This window comes from Anticarsia gemmatalis, chromosome 11, assembly GCF_050436995.1.
Source record: "Anticarsia gemmatalis isolate Benzon Research Colony breed Stoneville strain chromosome 11, ilAntGemm2 primary, whole genome shotgun sequence".
Lineage (NCBI taxonomy): Eukaryota > Metazoa > Arthropoda > Insecta > Lepidoptera > Erebidae > Anticarsia > Anticarsia gemmatalis.
The window spans coordinates 12,038,804-12,058,027 of NC_134755.1; the positions used below are offsets into that span (position 1 = coordinate 12,038,804).

General features: G+C 34.1%; 1 protein-coding gene across 1 annotated transcript; it reads right to left on the reverse strand.

The window, feature by feature from the left end:
* Nucleotides 1–1,624: 1,624 nt before the first annotated feature.
* Nucleotides 1,625–9,662, reverse strand: LOC142976821 (carbonic anhydrase 1-like). Its single transcript, XM_076120391.1, has 8 exons — nucleotides 9,533–9,662; nucleotides 8,939–9,115; nucleotides 7,660–7,786; nucleotides 7,298–7,400; nucleotides 4,160–4,269; nucleotides 3,250–3,373; nucleotides 2,654–2,826; nucleotides 1,625–2,245 (listed from the first exon to the last, which is right to left on the reverse strand). The coding sequence occupies exons 1-8, from the start codon at nucleotides 9,660–9,662 to the stop codon at nucleotides 2,221–2,223; spliced, it is 969 nt and encodes a 322-aa protein (XP_075976506.1). The 3' UTR covers nucleotides 1,625–2,220.
* Nucleotides 9,663–19,224: the final 9,562 nt, after the last annotated feature.

Here is a 19,224-nt window from a genome sequence, read left to right on the forward strand (position 1 = left end):
TGAAAATTCGTAAGACCTGATTGAAAACTCGTAAGACCTGATTGAAAACTCGTAAGATCTGATTGAAAATTCGTAAGACCTGATTGAAAACTCGTAAGACCTGATTGAAAATTCGTAAGACCTGATTGAAAACGCGTAAGACCTGATTGAAAATTCGTAAGACCTGATTGAAAACTTTATTAACAAAGCTTTTTAACACACTATAAAGGCGATGCTGGTTGACTACGGGGATGGTGGAGACCAATAACCGAAAAAAAGCTTTTTAACAGTCTTAAAAAAAGGATTTTGACTTCTCAATTCGACTGTATTTTTTGTTATTTCACACCATTCACCTGAAAAACGGTTTAGAAATGGTCTGTATTTGGTCAGTATTTTTGAATTTTGGTCAGTAAAATCAGTATTTTCGACCTCGGAACTTGTTTCGGCCCCTGGATTATTAATATCCAAGGAAAAGTTTGGGACACAGATTTTTTACTTCAAAAATATATATTAATCGAACCAGCCTAGCCTATATTCCAACTATGTTGGAGTCGGCTTCCAGTCTTACCGGATGCAGCTGAATATCAGTATTTTACATAGAGCGACTGCTTATCAGACTGCCGGTAATGACTGCCTAAAATCTGGCTGGTGGCTTTCAAAACACGGAGGAACTCGATATGTATGATATGGTCACCCATCCACAGAACTACCTCTGCAAGCGTAGCTTAATAACTAAAAAAATATTTGAAATCCTCTGCTACACTAACGCCATCTGTGTTAAGTTTTTCAGACTTTTTCGTTGCCTAAACGCTAGAAGGAATATTCTATTGTAAAAATCTTGTAAAATATTATTATTTTGTGTCGTTTTTGTTTCATTGTTCTAATTTAAAATTATTTACATTGTAACTGCTACATTTTATCGGAACAAGTTAGTTTGATTTTTGTACAAATCTGGAATTATTCGAATGAACCTGTGACTTAACGGTTTGTAAACCCATTTATATGTGTTACCTCGATGACCGTATTAATGTAATTTATTAGTTAATATTTATGATTGAATATAGATAATGTTTTTGTATATAACTATTTTCAATACTGAAAAAAGTTGACGAATGTCAAGCAAACTAAGGTAAATTGGCTAACATAGTAAACTTGGCCCAGCTGTTTCCTCATTCCGGGAGGAAATTTGCCCAGCAGTGGGACAAAAATGGGTTAAACTAATACTCTATATTACTATAACCTGTCGTGATAGTAATTATATACAAAAACAAGGTCTATATTAACAAATGTATGAGTAAAACTCGTTTGCAATTAGTTTGCCGGTGACACGCCCTCCTTATCAGCCCACGCACGTTTATTTTGTCCCACTTTATACGTGTGACGTCACTAACCCACCGGCAAACTTTTTGCAAACAAGTTTTGTGTGAATGGGTAATGTAGATACGGTTGTTAATATTATTTAAAATAAATGAAACGTTTAACAATAATGATTTATTTTATTTTCATGGTATTTTCTTATATTTATGTACAAACCATGAAGCTATAGTAATGAGTAACAGTTATATGATGTTAATAAAAACTTATTAACAAAACAATATGGATATCTTAATAATATTATACAGGGTGACGCATAGTTAAGTACAAGAAATAGGGGTAGTACTAAAAGTAGGCATCACCCTGTATGTATAATTGAGTAATTATATTTACAGTATTTACTTTAGGAACTTAGATTAACACATCAGAAAGAAAGTTCTTGTTTCACATAAAAATTATAGAATTAATAATCATAAGACTGAATCGACACCTATTTGTTAGAGTCGCAGTTAATAAAGTCAGTTCGAAATGCAAGCAAAGTGGCTGCTTAAAAGATTTCTAACCTTTTAGTTTCGTATTTAACACGAAACTTGCATTTATATCAATGGAGAATCCTACCACCACCTTTTTTATTTGGGGAGGCATATATTGAGTTATTTATAGTTAAAATCATAGAACAAGAGTTGTAAATTCTGATGTAACATACCTACTCTTCCGAGGTTTTTGATGTTTTAGAAAGAACCCTGTATGATTTGATTTGTGATATTTCGAGTAGTTGGTAGCTTAAAGATCTTTGCACATTATCCCCTACTTTACGTTACCTTGAGCCCAACTTAACTTTCCTTTGGTGGTGCCATCTACAATAATTATTTTTGCATAATATCCCTATACATCGCTCGCTCTTGACTTAGTAACATGACCGTGTTATCAGCTCCTCATAGCGTGCACGAAACTGAAACAATAATATTATAGATTAGCGATTTATACAAACACTCTTAATTAAGTTACAGTTCATGAGAATTCAAAACGTGTATCGACATTGAATTAATTCTGTTAATAGCCGTAACATGGCAATGTCAAATAAAACATCATGGGTTAAAGCATAGCTTACTATCGGGGGCAATACCCTCGTCTAGTGAGTGCTGGAGCCTCTCTAAGGGGTGGTAGTGGGTCCAAAGACAAATTATAGCATAACTATCTACATTATGCGTGGTTATAAGGTATGAATACTTTCACACATCTCATAGGACCAGCCAGTTGGACCGAGTACTAAGTACCCGACCATTTTGACGACATACACTTCTTTCATCAACCTTTTCAAAGAACATTATACCGAATTTTTAATAATCAATCAACTTACGTAGTAATATTCTTGAAGAATCCAGTGACAAGTCGGAACACGTCTTCAAAGAAGATGACAATCTGTGGTATGTGCAGCGAGTTGTCTCCGGGAGTGAACACAACGTGCTGACGCATCTTCTGCAGGCTCCTGAAGTTGTGGCGACCCACGCCGATCTTGCCGAACAAACGGTACTGGGGGAGGAGAAAATTATTACATTTTTGTTATGGTGTACCAAAGTTATTACAAGCATGATTGGGAAGGAATGGGGGCCCAAAAAATAGCATATTTATAAGTTTATCATACTTATTAGGCCATTCAGGACAAGTATTTTCAAGCGTCCCTGAATGTTGTTATGCCTACTTTTAATGAAGTCCTGATTCCCCACTGTTCAAGGTATGGTAAAAATAACAAAATAAATACTTGGAAAAACAAATAGAAATACCTACAAAAGATTGCGTAATGGCAGTTATCAAATGAATAATAGATATTGTATCTTTACCTTTATTAAATTGAATCAAACTATGTAGTCTTGCTGGGTACAGTATTTGTGTAAGTCCTAAATAACCTTAGAAAATAATTAGGTAATAGCTAGGTAGCTGTATGTCTTTAAGTACCTGTGCATCACTGAGGTAGATGGGTATCTCGAAGATAATCCATACAACAGCTTCATTGCACTCCGGCGAGGTCAACGACCCCGCGTACGTGTAGTATGATCCCTTGTTGGGGCTCAGCAGCTTCCTACGAATTGTGTAATTTAGAAGATATTTAAGCGCATTTTGTATGAGTCAGTACTTACAGCAGAAATTATACGATGAGCTTTTTTCACCATTGTAGTTTTTATTGCTATATAAACCTTTTAGAAGTTTATAACCACTTAGTTTATAGAAAGGAATTCAGAATCTAATTCGATAATGAGTTCCTAATCAAGAGCACTTGCGGCCTTCCTTCATTTTGAGGGATTAGTACTGCGTTTAGTTTCTTTGGCGGTTTAACTTCAAGCACGTACGAACCTACATTTGAGCGGATGTTTTATGTGTTATTTTCTTTGGTCTGGCTAGCTTGGCGGTTTGAGATCGTTACTGAGATTGTTACAGAATCGAGACCAAAGTAAAAAATCATAAGGAAATTGAAAGTAATAATGCACAAAGTTGGAAATGCTTTCTATATGTTTTAATTTAGTATTTTAATGTTAGCAGTGATAGCCGAGTGGTATAAGTTGACACCTCCCACGCAAGTGGTCGCAGGTTCGAACCCGAGGCAACACACCAATGACTTTTCGAAGTTATGTGTATTAGAAATAATTATCACATGCTCCAACGGTGAAGGAAAACATCGTGAGGAAACCTTGCATGCCTAAAAATTTGTTTCAAACATTTATTGAGGGCATGCAAAGTCCCCAACCCGCACTTGGTCAGCGTGGTGGACTCAAGGCCTAACCCCTCCCTCATTACGGGAGGAGGCCCTTGCCCAGCAGTGGGACATTAGTGGGTTAAATTTAAAATTTTAATGTTTGATGGTACTCACGTCATATCCAGGATTACTCCACTAAGTCTATCGCCAGTGTTCATGAGTTTAGGAATGTATTCCATGATCTCCATGGCTTCTTGCTGGTAGTCGTCCAGTTCTGCTTGCACCTGTTAAGTTAAGAAATATGTTATTAGTATAAGGAGTGCAACCGGTTGAGGTTTCTGATTGATAGACGGTAATAAAGTCTAGGTTTAAACAGATTTTAGAGTGTAACGATTTACGATTTTTATAAACTCTTACAAGAATGTTATTGATGCAATTCGACAGAAAACGTTATTATTAAACGTGCACTCTGTTTTTTGAATATCGGCGTTTCAGTTACTCAGCAATTTATTTTTCTAATATTCTGTGTTCTGTAGCTCAATTCTCTATTACTATCGACTACCGACACACGACCTGTCATCGAGAAATTTTGTATGAAAATCTGGGCAGCGCCTCTGACGGGCATCGTAGAAACTTTTTTGCCAGTACATTCTAAATGTCAAAATTCGATAGTTAGCCGGTTGTCGGTAGTCGATAGTGGTAGAGAACCGTGGTACTGAATAATTCGGTTGCAGAAAACGAAATAAGCCGATATAATATATACAATTGTAAAAATCTGTTAATTGTAAAATGAACGATGCAAGCTAAGCTATTTCATTAGTAAACTGTTACAGATTGTTGCAGATTTTGCAGTGCTGAGTGTGCAAACAATTAGCGTTTCTTTGTAGTTCAAATGTTGATATTTAAATACCGTACCGTAGCGAGTATTTGATTAACATTGAACTTAATTTCACCAAGGCCGTTTGCATAATAAGTATTATGAATAGACAAGGACGGGGAAACGCCTGGAGTTATTTATAGCATTTTTAATAGTTTTGCTTTATGCAGTGAAATCGTAATAATAGTAATTAGTTTACTTACATACTAACGTTTATGAAGCAGTCGCTTTACATTCGGTAAATTTTAAAATCTTTTGTCGTTGTTAGGTACAAAGCAAGTATATTAAATATTCAATCTCTAACAAAACTACGTAAATTGATTAATTTAGAATTTCTTTTTTTAATAATGATTATTATTTACACGCCTGTTTCATATCTCGGTACTACAGAGTCCTGGACATTTAGGACATGCGTGCATGGGGCCGAAGCAAACACGGAGAGGCCGTTTTAAAAGGTTTTATTTTTCATAAATATATTTTGTACTAGCTGACCCGCGCAACTTAGCTTGCGTCACATAAGAGAGAAAGGGTGAAATTTTTCCCCGTTTTTGTATCATTTTTTACTGGTACTCTGCACCTTTTGGACTTAGCGTGATGATATGTAGCCTATGTCATTTCTCGGGTATCAAAGTATCTTCATACCGAATTTCATGCAAATTGGTTCAGTAGTTTAGGCGTGATTGAGTAGCAGACAGACAGACAGACAGATAGACAGACAGACAGACAGACAGACAGACAGAGTTACTTTCGCATTTATAATATTAGTATGGATTAGTATGGATTGTCTTACACCTTGGTAACAAATTAACCAATTAAATAGAATAAAATGAAAAGAAATTGTAACAAGAAGGTCATAAAAATATAAATAAACAAGGAACACGTAAAAACACAAATCAATCATTGCAAAACTCAAGTGATTTCAGGGAAAGAAAGCATTTCTTCGTTTGAACCTCACGAATTATATGATAAGGTTTCATTGAACGTGTCAAGGTCATATTTATGCAATTGTAATTAGAAACAAATGTGTCACATATCTAATATAGACACTGCAATTCGGGTTACGAAACCTCAGGTGTAATTCCAAGTGAATTCTGTGAATTTATGCAATTATTCTGATAACGTGGACTATATTTTTAGCGTTAGTTTTATTTTAAAACAAATACTTAAACTTGGGAATGTTTTAATACATACTAGCTTTTCGCCTATTCGTATGCTTACCTCTTTCAGGAGGGAGTTTTCAAAAATCTGCTTCTAGAATATTATAATGTAACGGGTCTCACACGCGATTGAAAACTAAAGGATAGGATACCTTATTTGTTTACCCGAGTCAGCCCATGACCACGGTTGATGTAATTCGATCGAAATTGATCGAAACGTCGGGTATGTGTACAAATAGCGAGAGTTTATAATCGTTAATCCTCTCTTAGTGCTACTCTACTCTTCCTAAAGAATCTTCGTACCAAATATCAACTTTCTACGCTCAGTAGTTTCGACTGTGCGTTGTCCATCAGTCAGTCGTCAGTCAGTCAGTAACGGAAAAGTTTTATACATATTGATGATTGTTTTGACTGTTGTTTCGAAAACACGTGCAATAATAATGAATCATACGATTCATGCGACCATACGGATTTGATAATAAATCTCATAATCACAACAAAAATATTTGGTAAATGCACAAATATCTATGGATAAGTGTGACTTAACCATATGCTGTTAATCAGCAATAAAATATGGCATGACTATCAATCAACTTATACTAGTAGGGCTAAGCAGGAGCATGTTATTTGAAACTAGCCCTCTTAATCATAAACACACTTTAAACTTATTTTAGTTAAAAAGCTGCTATAATATGTTTTCTCTTTTTCATTTCGCTGAGAAGTGAAAGAAACAAAACACTTTATAAGCCTTTCATAACTCCATATATTTTTATGAATAAGAGGGTAAGTATTTAATGTATGGCAGTAGGCTCGACCTACATATTACATGGGACTATCATTGACTATCGACTTGTTAATGGCGCAACACAGGTATATTTCATTCATGGGGTATAACAGATGTGGTTTTATGTATGGATATATTATTATGTTCTTTATTATTTATGTCAAACTTTATACATATACAGGGCCGTATAAAGGCGGACTTAATGCCAGGGGCATTTTCTGCCAGTCTACCTTGGGGTGATGCAGAGATTGTTATGAAGGTGTTAAAAAGAGTAAGGAGAGTGAGTTGAGAAAGAGTGTACAAATAAATAATCATAGATGTAGACAATGAGAGTGTAAATAAATAATAACATTAAGTACCTATTTATACACACAAAAAATTACAAATATACATACATATTAGCTACTTAAATATAAATAACATATATGTTAATAGTAGGCGACCGATTTGACCGGAAATCATGTTATTTGTTATGTTTTATTTGAAAGACTTACGTTACAAAAGACAGCTACGATAGCCAAGCCGTCTCTCTTGCCCAGAGCTTCGTACACCGTCAGGTCTGTTCTTACGTGCACGAAGTGGATCTCCATAGGGTACCTGCAAAAAAGTAGCAGACATAATAGAAGTTAATATGACACACATAGTTTTAGGGAACATAACATAACATGACAGTATAAGAGGACAATTTTTCTTATTAAAATTGCCTTTGTGTAGGGCCATCGGAATAGCAGGATTGGCGATCTAAGATCTCGAAGCGAGAAATGTCAAATTCGAAAATTGGATAAGGGTTTATTCCCAGGTGGAAATGTATTAAACTGTAACTAAGGTATAGGAATAGTTAATGGTAGGTACATACTTAACGCCGTTGATAGAATGTTCTGAAAGCCAGTGAAAGTGTATCTGCTCCAGTCTGTACACATGCTTGAGAGGACCACCAGATAGCACGGGGTGAATGGCCTCCTCGCCTTCTGTGCTAAATTGTACTGCAAGGGAAATACAACCCTTATTAAAATTCCCATACAGTTATTAGTAATGAGGACTATATAACGCCTTGTGTTAAGGGTAACTTAATTGTGTTATTAATCATGTTGAAACCTAACTTAATGCCGTAAAGTTTATCGAATCTATCTCTCGAATTATGAGATGTCTAAAGTTAAGAAAGTTATAAGTTAAGTTATAAGCATGATGGAGAATCTCCACTGAATATGTTATGTTGGGTACTTGCAAGGCTGATTTAATAATGCTATTTTGGCGTACGTTTAAAAGCGGTCAACTTTTCAACAACAAACTCTTATTAAATGGCTTTACATGCAATACTATGTAAATGTGAAGGAAATACAATTTCTATAATAATTCATTCACGCTATATAGCTAACGCAAATTACTTTATAACTCCATAAGGTGTAAAGAAACAACTCAATTGCACGCCTATAAACTTGAACTTAAATGTTTTCAAACGGAAGAAGATTATCTGATACTTTTCAACCTTTGCGTAATCGTAACTAGTATGCATAACAAGTGTTTAACAATGTGTTAACTGTTTATTTATGTAATGAAATTATAAACAATATTGTTTTGTTTTTATGAATATGTTTATAAATATTATGTTTTATTTTGTTTATGTTGTCGGGATTTAAATGCAATGAGTCAACATGAAAAATTGGAATTTCACTCAAATGAATAGGATTCTATTTGCCAAACGGCAGATTTGGACATTTCAGCATTTTGAATAAGATTTTGTGGTAGGGAATGTATAAGAACATACCTCGAAAAATGCTCTTTTGAGCGCGAACCATTATTACATAGCATTATTCAATTATTAGCCCAAGATTCACCACTTCTACATAAATATCGTGCCGTACCGTTCTCCTATTAAATATTGAGTGACAATCTTTTAGCATATGATTGCCTCCGTGGCGCAGTGATTTTGGTCGTCACGTCGTTACCATTGAGTCGTGGGTTCGATTCCCACACGGAACAATTATTTGTGCCATTCACAAATAATTGTTTCGTGTCCGTTGTTTATATATTTGTAAAAGTCCTCCGCGACACACGAGTAATTGTTAGTGCGGGAGTCGGCTTAAAAAAAACTAAGTAGTACAAAATCCAAGTATGTATATCTATTGTCCACTTACTAGTATGTCCGTTATTGATGCCAGAGACCAGCACCTCCCTGTAGCCCGTGAACACCAAGGGTCCGTACTTGATGAACTGTTTCGTGAAGTCCTTGATCACGATCTCCGTCCTGATGTCTATGGGTGACTGACGTCGTCCGCCGATCTTGCAGCGAGTGCCTGGCCATTGGGCTTCATCTGAGGAAAGATAAATGTACGGGAATATACAGATTTCTGTCGATACTTTTGGCGTTCGTATTTGCGTCATATTTTTCTCATTTATTTAAATTTGGCATTGTTTTACGGATCATGCACTTATTACTACCCAAATGCGACAAGACTTCAAATGATAAATAATTAATTTACACGAAAAAGGTGGTCATGAGTTCAAACACCGGCAAGACCACACACGCCAACGACTTTACGAATCTACAAAACAATGAAGTAACAATATCGTGATGAAACGTTGTATAGCAAAGAGTTCTTTAAAACAGCTCTTGAAGGAATGCGAACACCTCATCTTGCACTTGGCCGGCGCGGTGGGTTCAAACTAAACTGCTCTCATTACGAGAGTAGACTTTTGCAGTTAAATTAGTTTATAACGGCAGCACTCACCATCATAAGTCCATAAAGGTTGGTAGTTGACTCTGGCGACTGTGGTGGTCGGCAACTCTGTCTGATCTGTTGTGTTCAGCGGCTCCATCTCTGTGGTCTCTCTGTGCAGGTCAGCTGCAGCCCAAGTCATCTCTAAACACAATAATGACACAGGAATCTTAGACCTGTGCTGCGGTACAAACAGTCTACAGAAGGGGCTAGTCTCCTAAAAAAATGCGTTCGTGATACTTATTATTAGGAATTTCTACATATTTTTGGAGGTAGCTACAAAGTGTGTCTTTCGAAACTTTTTTATTGGAAAAGTACAAGAATATTAGGTACCAGTATAAACACAGTTTCGTTGCATAGTAGTGTGTATATTGCAACTAATTCTTATTACTTTTGAATAAGTAAGAAAGTAAGACTAAGTACAAAGTAAAGGCATGTACAATTATGTATTCATAATACATTATGTTCCATTGTAGAAGTTTGTTAATATATGCTCTTATAAGACCGAGTTGTGTTACTTTTAGGCACATATTAAGTTATTAACATCATAGTTACGAAAACGAGAGTGAATTTTCAAAATTATATGAGCAGTAATTTCAAATATTTTTATTAAAAATGAGAGGATTTGATGTATATAATTTTTAGGCCAGACGTGAAAAGAGATTTATTATGAAAAATCAAAAGGGAAAACTAGTGTTAACTACTGTTAACTCAACGACCCATTTAGGCAACAAAGGTGGGATACTCCCATCAAATTGGGAAGTAAAACAAAGCCAAATTACGTGGGAAAATATAATTTTCAGTTTGCGAAATTTAACTCCTGAAATTTTCATGTAATTGAGCTGCACGCGGACTGCAAGGTTAATAATTAAAATAAAGAAAAACTATGCGATTGTTAGACGAACAAAACCTTATTGAACATTTTTAGGCATTATATCGAAATTACAATGCAAATTTTGGCTACTATTGTTTTATTTTTTTTATTTGAGAGCTGAAAATACTATGACATTTGCAGTGCAAGAGAGCATCACTCTATCAATCTCATCTGTTCAGCGACCTAAGTTTCAGTTCAAGAGATTTCGATGTATTTTTTTATTTTTCTTACTTATTTGCCGTTTTTCGCTCCAAAAAAAAAACAGAATTATTATAATTAACTTCTTAACGCAAAGATGCACAAAAAAGTTGATCGTTTCCACACAAAAAAAATAAAAATTAGCTCGCTAACGCCATGTCAGGCCTGTCAATTTAATTCGTTAAAACAAAACTGTCTGTCTAACTGCTGTTATTCAATGTAACAATTGGCACCTGACGGTTTGATTTGCTCTGTCCTGTCTCTAAAGTGCATAATTGTAGACCAACATTGTGACAAAAAGGGCAATGCACTTTTGACAAGGACGACTGAGTAAACACACTTTTTGACAACTAGAACGGATGAAATCTGTTAAAGACTGTTGTCTTAAATAAACGATAAATTATACTATGAAACAGCAACACAATAAACTTTAAGAAACGGACAGGATAAAGATCACTTCACAATACCTATATGCATTTAATAACTGTACGAATTTTACACAAAATAAATAAATGACAGCCGTGTGTATTGAACATTTTACACCCTTCTTTTCGTCACGTCTTTAACAAGTTAACACTTATTTTGTTCAAAGATTTTCGTGTATTTAAATCAGGAATTTATTTAAATTGAAAAGTATATTATTTAAATGTATCACGTACTTATCGAGAGTAATAAAAAGAAAATCGGCAGCATCTCCACTGCTTCACTTGTCCACTATACTTCAATGAATGAGATTATTCGCAGCACTCATCAAGAAAAATAAAATGTTTATAAAATATAACTCGAGAGTCATAGCATGTTTTTATTTAAATAATAATAATAATATGTTTCCGTATTACAGGGAGTGTTCGGATCAAAGTTTCGATAATGGTGAGAATTTAGTGTATAAGTGAAATAAAACAAAGCGTGGTAATCAGTTAAGTTTATTATAAATGGTATGAATGTTATATGCTTAAAAGAGTTAATTTGGCAATGGGCAGGTTGAAATCCGAGGTCAGTAAGTTGACGAAGAAAAATTGCATCCGTTTGACTTTGTTTAAACGTTACGAGTTTTTGTCTGCTTGCTTGAAAAATTTGGATATTTGGTTAGCGTGTAGAGTTGTCTGGCGTAAGTGGAGGGCAGTTGAACCTCTGCTGTTGGTAATAAGCTTGTAAGTGATGGTAAAAAAATCAAAAAGCTAACTTAGCGTAAAAGTAAAAGACGTAAGCAAGGAGTGCCAGTGATAGAATGGGAAGACGCTAGATCGTCATTACTTCTCCATTAACCACTTTGCTTACGTATAGCCCATGTCTCTTGTATTTATGTTTTGATATAATTCGATGCGTTTAAAGAGGAATTACATACATACATTACATACATTCCTCGCGACACAAGAGCAATTCTTAGTGCGAGAGTTTAAAAAAAAAACACACACGAAGGGCATAAGAAGTTTATATCTTACTTAACATAATGTATGTACATACGAGTAGTATATTATATACTCGAATGATATCATTATAATGGGCACTTACAAAGCCTGTACAGCCCCGTGTCATATCACGATCAACTAACAGATATAGAGTGGCCTTTGTTTTGCTCTATATATACTACTAATCTAGACTCTACAATGTAGATCGTGAGAGAAACATCTTGAGATAAGCTAAGGAGTTTTCCGAGATTTACACGAGTAGATAAATATGAAAAATCTAGAATTTATGCTACTTCTTTTGAATTTGAAAGTGATTTGTAATGAGGCTGTAGAGTAATGCTTTTATTCACAACTAAGGTGTACTCCATACAGAATAACAAAGGATACACAGAAAAGCAATTTTTTTTGAGACGAAAATAAAGAATAAATTCTTGGGTAACTATTACTAATATTACATTATTATTAAAATATTTTTGTTATCTTATATTCATTTTTTTTATTTCAGCTGAGCTGCATAACTAACATAACTCTATTTATGGTCTAAATCACTATTATGTAAAAATGAGTGCAAGCAGCTATAAAATTAATCATAAAAATGTATGATAACTGCTTTAGATAACTGAATAATTTAAATAACTAGGTGTAAGTCATAAATATTGGAAGTTGTGTAATAATTATGAAGGTTAAGAAATGGGATACTTAACAAATAACAAAATGATTATTTATTAAGTTTAAAAAAGACAACTCTAACTCTGAAAATTAACAAATTTAACCTACAAACACAGTTCTATAATTTTTTTTTGGAAATTTTACAAATATTTGCTAAATATGAAAATCGAGCCTGTGATTAACGCACACAGTAGAAATCGCGGGGTGATTACCTAAACCACTGCACATGACTGTCATCTACCAAAACTGATGCTTTTAGAGGTACAGAACCTAGGTACAAGTTACGACACCGAAATTTATAATTATACTTCACTTTGTGGCTTAGTCAACGACAGCCGCGCGGATCGATCTCTGAGGTTAAGCTACGCTTGCCGAGGTTGTTCTGTGGATGGGTGACCATCTTACACATATCGAGTTCCTTCGTGTTTCGGAAGGCACGTTAAATTGTGGGTCCCGGCTGTCATTTTCGAAGATCTTTGACAGTAGTCAGAAGCTTGAAAGTCTAACAACCAGTCTTACCGAAGGGTATCGTGTTCTATCCCAGTAACTGGGTTGTGGAGGTCAGATAGGCAGTCGCTCCATGTAAAACACTGGTATTCAGCTGTATCCGGTGAGACTGGAAGCCGACTCCAACATAATTGTCCGTGGAGAAAACTACGAGTCATCTAACGCAAGGTAGTGTAGGGACACTACCTTGCGTTAGATGACTTGTGCACCAGAAACAGTCAATTAGTTGACCCACATATACATATTGTTAGTTGTACAATATAGTTTGCATACCGTAAGACGTAAGATCCGGTGTCAGTGTCAAGCGTTTGACGGCGGACGCATCAGTCTAGATTCGCGCGCCATTATGTCATATCCTCGCAGACAATAGTGTTCACTGCTCTCCAATTTGTTATAACATAGTGTGCGTTTACGAACAGAGAGTTGGGTTCGTACGAGTCTTGTAGTAATTTTGTAAAATTGTAGCAGGATTTTGTTGGTCTATAGTTCTTATTTAGAGCTCTTTCAGCCTCATTACATCGCACTAATGGGTACTGAGGGGCTATCACGTATCTCAGTTGACAACTATTTGAAAGGCATTAAGATGTACATTGTTTTCTCCCTTAGATCATCTTCATTAACATGTTACTTCAAAGCAGCAATGTACCGAATAGTGACAACTATTTGACAAATACTAGATGTCAACTGAAATACGTGATAAGCCCGCAGGAGTAGTTTACTGAGGAGAACATCTTGAGGTAAAGCGAGCAGAACGTGATTCAAAGTACTTCAAATAATAAGGGAAGTTAGATAAAGTCTCTAACAGTACGTATTTTGCCTGAGTGGTGGGCTCAAAACCTAACATTGTTTCTTTTTTATAATGGGACAAGTGCCTAGCAGTCAAACAGTAATAAATTGCTTAATTTTAAATTAAGTTTTAGTTGTTTCTAAGTATTATTAACTTAATATTTTTGTTAATAATACTTAAATTTCAATACTTACTTAACTTCCCCTCCCTCATTACGGGAGGAGACCCTTGCCCAGCAGTGGGACATTAATGGGTTAAATTTATTTATTAATAATACTTAAATACTTTATTTTTGCAAAGTAATTTTCACAACACAATCAAATTTTTTTCTGTAATCGTCAGTGCGTTTAAAAGAAAGCGCATAGTCTACCTCACTGCTGATACACTGTGTCAGTCGTTAGGAGTGTGTTAGTAATATGAGACATAAAAATAGAGTAACCCTAATAGAAGTTCCTTTAGAAATGTTCCAGTTGTTTCTATTTATGGGTTACGTTCTTCTGCGGGCAGTTTATTATTTTCACTCTACGAATGGACTTTACCTTCGTGACTTCCAGAGAAATGGGGTGCATAGGTAGGGTAATAATTCTTCAAATATGTAGGAGCCGTCACTCTATTACCCTAGTAAATGGTATTTTACTCATTAAGATTATTGATGATTTCTATATTTTTTAATGATTGTATCGTTAACAAGTCAAAATATATTTTTGTTTCTGTTTTGACGTTTAATTCTTTGTTATTTTGTTATTTTCTCGCTTTATTTCATTACAAAACTAATAATTAACGTAGATGCCCTAAAATAGAAAAGTTAAACGAAAATATTATTTTGCTAAAACAGCTTTGTTTAAAGTTTTCCCTTTTAATTCTTATGTTCAAGAGAAACAAATGCTTGACTCCAGTGAATATTTAATGCAGTTTATCCTTACTTTCCGAACATCTTTATGTATGCATTGAAGCAGAACATCTGTTTAAATATTAAATCATTGCATCAACTGTCGAGAAGGGGAGAGATTGAAATACATTATTTATTACATTTTACAGTTTATTTTGTTTAGATTTTTGTTTTTACTTTGCAGTAAAGGATCTAGTTTAAAGTTCTTGCGTCATATTGATCAAAAAGCTGTCTTAGAATACTCATATTAGTTTAAATTCACTTTATTCATACTATCTAAAGCATGAGAATATTCATTAAAACCGAATACTATGATTAGCATCTTGTAATCAACAAATATTGAAACTTATAATCGATTCGCATTTTCTTATAAATCCAGAAGTGCTCAAACCAAGCCCCCGTGTTAATTTTCCTCTCTTTTACCAGAAGATTCTTTATAAACAGCGAAAGAATACCAAAGACTGCCTACGCTAGAGATTACTTTATATTTACTGGTAAGGTATATCAATGGAATCGTCATAAGTACAGAGGTGCGTTGGTTAGTGACTATTCCCATATTTCATCGGCGATGATTGTTGATGACAGATAAATCATCATCACCCAGCCATTACTGTCCCACGGGCACGGGTGTCGTCTCATAAAATATAACTAGTGGCCAACCACTACACACAATCTAGTTGTCAGTGAAAAAATATATTTCAGACTCTAGACATCTCGTTGGGTAAAACGTAGCCTATGTCCTTGGATTTTTCTCATGGTGAAAAACGGAGCCTAGCTATGTCTCTCTCGTCATCTCGTCTCTATGTCTCTCTCATCTCATTCTCGCCCTGGAAAAAGTACTGCCTAATTTAATTTTGAACAGCTAAATAGTTATAATGTCTAACTTACGTAGTTTGACCCTTTGTTAACATCACACGAATAAAATTATGCCCCTTACCACGGAACAAAGCAGGGACTAAAGAACACCATTTGCTGCGATCCATACAAACTTATCTTGCTTCTTTCGTTATCTTATATGTATATACTAGACCGCCGGAAACAAACACACCTGACTATTTTGGTGGTATTATTTCCCCTAATACGTACGTATGCCATTATTTTTCCGATAAACATATCTATTCTGAAAATCTATAATATTTAATCAAGTTTCAATAAGCTTTTAATATTGTATTAGTTATTGTGCACATTTTCCTCGTTGGCAACTTATTATAAGACGTTTATTTCGTGATAAAATCTGTTTATTACCAGGATTTCACACGTATCGGGTTAAATCGGTCACATTATTTATAATTATTATTGTATGTCATAATTTTGATGGCAGATATGACGTTCAAACTCTAAATATAGACAATTATCAATAGATCGTATATTTTTAGCTTTATCTATTTATAACTGTTAAAGTTATTTATTGCAGTAACATGTGAATTCATTAATTCTCGCGTGTGTCATAATTTCATAAAGATCTTAGATATGATCACTTTTTATATGTTGCTTGTTTCTACGGTTACCAATCTTACAAAATTATTTTCCAAAAACAGCTTAGTTTGCTAAAGTTATAAATATAATCATGCATAGATAATACTTTTATGTGTAGGACTCAATCTTAGATTTCTTGTACATTTAATGGCAATGATGTGGCGACCACTACAGATATCGATACTTTAAATTCTTACTTAGGAAAACTAAATATTTTTGCAACACATATCATGTTGAATTTAACCTGCCGACCCATGGAATCGTCATAAAAATGATTAATTCCATGTAGCCTTAAAAAAAAGTCAGGCAAGGGAAAGTACTTCAGTACAAACAATAACTTTGGAATGTGGGTGCAGGTGAAGTGATAACCAGAGATTATCTATCAGATAACGAAATAATGCATTAATTATGACGTCACCAGGTTAATAATAGAAAGATTTATAAATAGATAACAGATAATCTCATAAGCTTATTTTAAGCAGTTATCATAAAAACTGGTTTGATAAATGTTTACTTAGCGATCGGAAATGCCGTTTCACTGTTTGTTGTTTAAATTAATATATTATGACGTCACGCGATATTTTCCTTGAAGGATTAATATCCTTTTGGGCAGGATTTTTCAGCTTTTGGAGTATGACAAGCCTGTATGGGCCTGCTTCTATAAAATGATTGACCACTAGGTGATCTAAAATAAACAGTAATGTTAATTTTTCTAGATAAAATTACGAGAGCAGCATTAGTTAATCCCCGGAAAGCGGGACATCACTTTGAAATAAAAACCCTATAATAACCGATATAATATCCCTGTTATATTTAAAGGTGTATGAATTGCGATAGAGGTGTATGAAACACTCACGTTTCTCTACTAACAATGTTACACATTACCAAACTCCGGGCTACTATTTAAGAAACATTCTAATAGTGATAAGAAAAGACAAATAGCACTTTGTTAAAGAAAAAAAATATTTTAATCTGCTAAACAAAACATTTTTATTCATGCAAAAAATATGAAATGCACCCTATTTAGATAAGGTTGAATTGTTTCCAGAAATGACTTTTCCAAAATTAAATAATCTTGAATTAATTAATTATATTTTTATCATGTTATCCCTCATTAAGATACAGCAAATGAATCTGGTAATTGCTTTAAATTATTATCTTTTCTTAAATTTAATCTACTTACTTTATTAATCTTAATTTAAAATTGACTTACCTTTGACGGCAGTTTCATCCGAGTGTATTTTTTTACCTTCTTCGTCATATTAATTTATGTAAATATGTATATTTTACTGGACTTGCAGCCCAAAACTAAGCCTTAATCATCAAACTATTAGGACTAAGTATCACTTGTGACTTTTCAGCATATCAGAAATTTTATAGTCGTAACTGTAGCGACTATCAAAAGTGTTAATATTTGACCTGAATGAATAAATGATTTGATTTTGATTTTATAAATGTTAGGCTAGACTCTTGTCAAATCTATCCAGAATAAAAATTATATATGCAGTGAATTTAAGTCATATACATTCGGTAGTGGCTTGAAAGAGGATATGCAATACATGGTTAACTTTATAACTTTTGGTAGGGATACGGATTCTCATAATCTTTAGTAAATATCCCTAAATTCAAGTTGATTTGCAGGTCCATCTTATCAAAAATTTGCATACGAATTTCATAATCAGCTTACTAATAATTCATATTAATGATGTAGATAATAATAATAAATAATAATGCGTATTACGTAAACGAGGTAACTTCAAACATATCGGCTAAGTGCAAGGTGATCGATAATGGTACGATATTAAGATCATAATCTAAATATCACGTTTTGCGGAAATATTTGCAAAAAATGTTAAATCAGGATAATAGGTTTACTGTGTAAATTTTAAAGCACAGCTACTTAGTAATACCCAGTATTGTTAATCTATTCTTTCAGAAATCCCCAAAAAAATGTAGCTTTTATTTACCGTCCTGAAGAAAGCTTCATAACAATAGAGTTTTAGACAGTTACTAGATTTTTTAATTTTTAATTTAATAAACTGCACGTTTGGCGCTTACGTGGAGTGGTCACTAGACGTGCGCCGCGTGTGGTGGGTTCGAATCCCACCCGGGACAAATCTTTTTGTGATGAAAGCACGAGTATGTATCTGTTCTGAGCCTGGTTGTTAATGTATTTATTTATTTTAATCTTTATCATCCCAATTCTCATCTGCGCTACACGATTGCTAATATCTGGGGGCACGGAAGTGCCCCCGCAAGTCAAGTATATTCAGTCTAGTATATATTTGTTTTTTTCTTCTAACAAGTCGGTGTTTATTTTACATCTAAGTCTTGGTAGTCCATTCGCGTTCTTCAAGAAAATTGCTTGTTGCGATGAGGTAAATTCTTGTTAAAAGAAAAATATAACGATTTTTATGGTGATGTAAGACAATATAAATAAACCACAATTTGATATCTATTGGATTTTATTTTTTTATCTTAAAACTAAAGGTAATTTATTAACAGTATTTCTCAGAACTTTATCTGGTAACACTTTCGTCAAACGCTCACAAGCTTTCAAATTCACAGCCGTATTTACATACACTTAAAGTAATCTGTACATAATCCATAAATAATATAATATGGATTATTAACTGACAGTATTATTGTAATACAAGCAGGTAATTTATAACATTGTAAAGTAATCGTATTTACAGGGCAATTCGTAAGGATTTATAATCGGTTGATCGTCTAATAAATGAATCATTATCAGCTATTACACTTATTTGATTACGTCTTGAAATTTCGTCATCGTGAATCTTCAGTTATTTATGCAAATTGTCTTGTGAAATAATATAATAAAGAGCTTCTATTCTTCTGCTTGTCGTATGGTTAGTGGTTAACCTAGTGTCAGAG